The sequence below is a fragment of the Frankliniella occidentalis genome, unplaced genomic scaffold (genome assembly GCF_000697945.3).
Source record: "Frankliniella occidentalis isolate FOCC.00 unplaced genomic scaffold, Focc_3.1 Scaffold575, whole genome shotgun sequence".
NCBI classification, from domain to species: Eukaryota; Metazoa; Arthropoda; class Insecta; order Thysanoptera; family Thripidae; genus Frankliniella; species Frankliniella occidentalis.
The window spans coordinates 25,135-27,943 of NW_026267691.1; the positions used below are offsets into that span (position 1 = coordinate 25,135).

The 2,809-nt window shown below is 52.9% G+C and overlaps 1 protein-coding gene across 1 annotated transcript in view; it reads right to left on the bottom strand.

The window, feature by feature from the left end:
- The window catches only part of LOC113215906 (E3 ubiquitin-protein ligase XIAP-like), a 2,852-nt gene extending 756 nt beyond the window's left edge, over positions 1 to 2,096 (bottom strand). The window contains exon 1 of the mRNA XM_052275323.1: positions 1,215 to 2,096. Coding sequence (XP_052131283.1) covers positions 1,215 to 2,058 — 844 coding nt within the window. The 5' untranslated portion in view covers positions 2,059 to 2,096. The remainder of the gene's footprint in view (positions 1 to 1,214) is intronic.
- Positions 2,097 to 2,809: the final 713 nt, after the last annotated feature.

The following is a 2,809-nucleotide window of genomic DNA, read 5'->3' on the forward strand; positions in this document are numbered from 1 at the left end:
GAGCTCGCCTCCGTATTTGAGAGGTTAGGTTCGGACCAAACTACCATGGCAATTTCTCATACTGAGCGGACGGAAGCAGATTAATGGGTGAGTTTTTTTTTTTTTTCACTTCAGTAGTATAAGAGAAGGGGAGCTACATCAACATTTTCGCTCTGCGCCTCAGAGGCAGAGCTTAGGCAAGGTCGCAATGCACCGGCAACCGGCACGAGGTCATCACGATCCGGTGGCAATTCTCACAAGGATTACACGTGTCCGATTAGAATCGAGGTTAGTAAGAGTTTATGCAATGCGGTCCCCTAACAGGCTGCACGACGCGGTGCACATGCACTAGCGCAACAACACTATGATGTGAAAAACTAAAAAAACGTGGGTAAGACGATGCAGCGCCCGCCTGCACGACCGGGGCCATTGGTGACACAAGCGGCCAGGGCCGTGAAGGCAGCGCGGCGCCCTATCCGACCGGGTGCAACACTATGATGAGGAAACCTGGAATCTATGGTAAGGTTAGCGAGAGACAATGCGATGCAGCGCCCGCCTGCACGACCGGGGCCATTGGTGACACAAGCGGCCAGGGCCGTGAAGGCAGCGCGGCGCCCTATCCGACCGGGTGCAAATGCACTAGCGCAACAACACTGTGATAAGGAAAACTTAAAAAATGGGGGTAGGGAGATGCAACGCCCGACCGCACGACCGAGGACAGCGGCGACACGTGAAGGCAGCGCAGCGCCCTAGCCGACCCGGTGCAACACTATAATGAGGAAACCTGGAATCTATGGTAAGGTTAGCGAGAGACAATGCGATGCAGCGCCCATTTGCACGACCGGGGGCAGCAGCGACACGAGCCCGCGAGGTTAGTGAGAGTGAGGGCATACTACACGACCGCGCAACACCACCGTTGCAAGGGAATCTGTTGTAATCAAGGCGGCTAGGACGAGGTTATCGATAGTCCAAGGCGAGGACAGCGAAACACATTTAAACAGAACAGCTGCAAAAGTGAATGTGGTTACACAATGACACACCCCAAACCCACCAAAAAACACACTGCGACTTGTAGATCTAACAAAACAGCTATTTTTGAAACGTTTTAATTGAAATGCGATATCTGAAACCACAACATTTCCAAATAAAACGTTTGAAAAATGTTTGTTTTTATTTCAACTTTCAGGGTATGTGTATGCGCACAATAGCATTAATATGTGTGCGGCAGATAGGACAATTCCTAAGATCTACATTGCACTCCCAGCAAATTGCGTAATGGTTACAAGGCAAGATCGCAAAACAGCAGTTATTTACGAAACATACTTTACACTTTATCTCAACACTTGACGGAGTAGAAAAAAAGGTCGGGTCGGGCTCGGCCTTGTTCTCCTCGGCACATGTCTCAGACCACTTCGAAGCGGCCCTTACAAACAAAATTCCCTTATGCACAAGAACAAATTCACAAGTTGGAACAGCCTTAGCATGCATTTTCCACAGATCGCAAACAGCAATTTTGGCATGAAGTTTTTCAACCTTCCCTCCACAATGATGGCAAAGTAAAACGTCTCCATTTCCGCTATAGAACCAGCCAGCTCTCGCCAGATCACACGGCTTCAGAGCCAATCCCACCGGCCACGAATCAAATGTCTTCATCCTCGACTCATAAAGCGCATATTTTGGATATAGCGGGTATAGCTTTTCAACGACTCCGAGAGTATCCAGCGAGCTTGCCGGTACACCATCAACCCAACGAAAGCCAGGACCAACATCGGAGTCCTTCAAAGATGAGCCTTGAATGGGTATGTTATTAACAGGTAGGCCCCTCAAAAATTCACAGAATGGAGACCACTTCAGATGCAAAGCAAAAATGTCACTTTCAGACCCAACACCAAGTAATTGAAGAGAACACGAAAAACAACGCAGGCGATTATTGAACTCGTGAAAAAATCCGTTGGCCGCAAGAATTGCTGGACTCATGCTTGCTGGACCAAAATTATGGAATGTGGAAAGGCGCCGAGCTTCAGAGTACAGACCGCGGCGCCACACCGAGATCGGGCCAAGACGTCTCGCGGTCGCCATCGGTGTAATACTGCCTTTTGCATCTCACCACAGCGAGTCGCGCAGGGCACCGCGGACCGCGGGCCGCCGGTCCCCACTCCAACACACGGCTGGAAGGGGGAGCCCCCTCCAGGGCGCGGATGCACATTTGCTGATTCGCCAGGTCCAGACTGCTACCACCCCCAAAAAGTCCGCGTTAGAGATGTAAGTGAACGTTCAACAGTGGCATATTCGGACACATCCCAAACCCCCTGCACACACCTCTCCCAAACCCCCCATCCATTTTCCGAAGTATATATGCCCCAGGATCGGAGGGCAGCAGTACACTTCACCAGCACTCCAGCAGCCCTACCAGCCCTCTGGCAGCCCAGCGCCATACAACCGCCATCGCCAAGCTCTGGTCCAGGACTCCAGCGCCGTCCCCAGGACTCCAGGACCCCGCCGACGACGCGCTCCAGGACTCCAGGACCCCGCCGACGACGCGCTCCAGGACTCCAGGCAGATGTAAGTAATAAATTGCACCATGCCAGTGAGCCCCCGCCCCCAAGTGTGTGCCCTGCCATGCCAAAACAAAAGTGCGTCAGAGTGTCTGCCCAGCCCGCGGTCAGGCTGGTGTCTGACGCGCCCGGTGCGTCAAAACAAAAGTGCTTCAGAGTGTCTGCCCAGCCCGCGGTCAGGCTGGTGTCTAACGCGCCCGGTGCGTCAAAACAAAAGTGCGTCAGAGTGTCTGCCCAGCCCGCGGTCAGGCTGGTGTCTGACGCGCCCGGTGCGT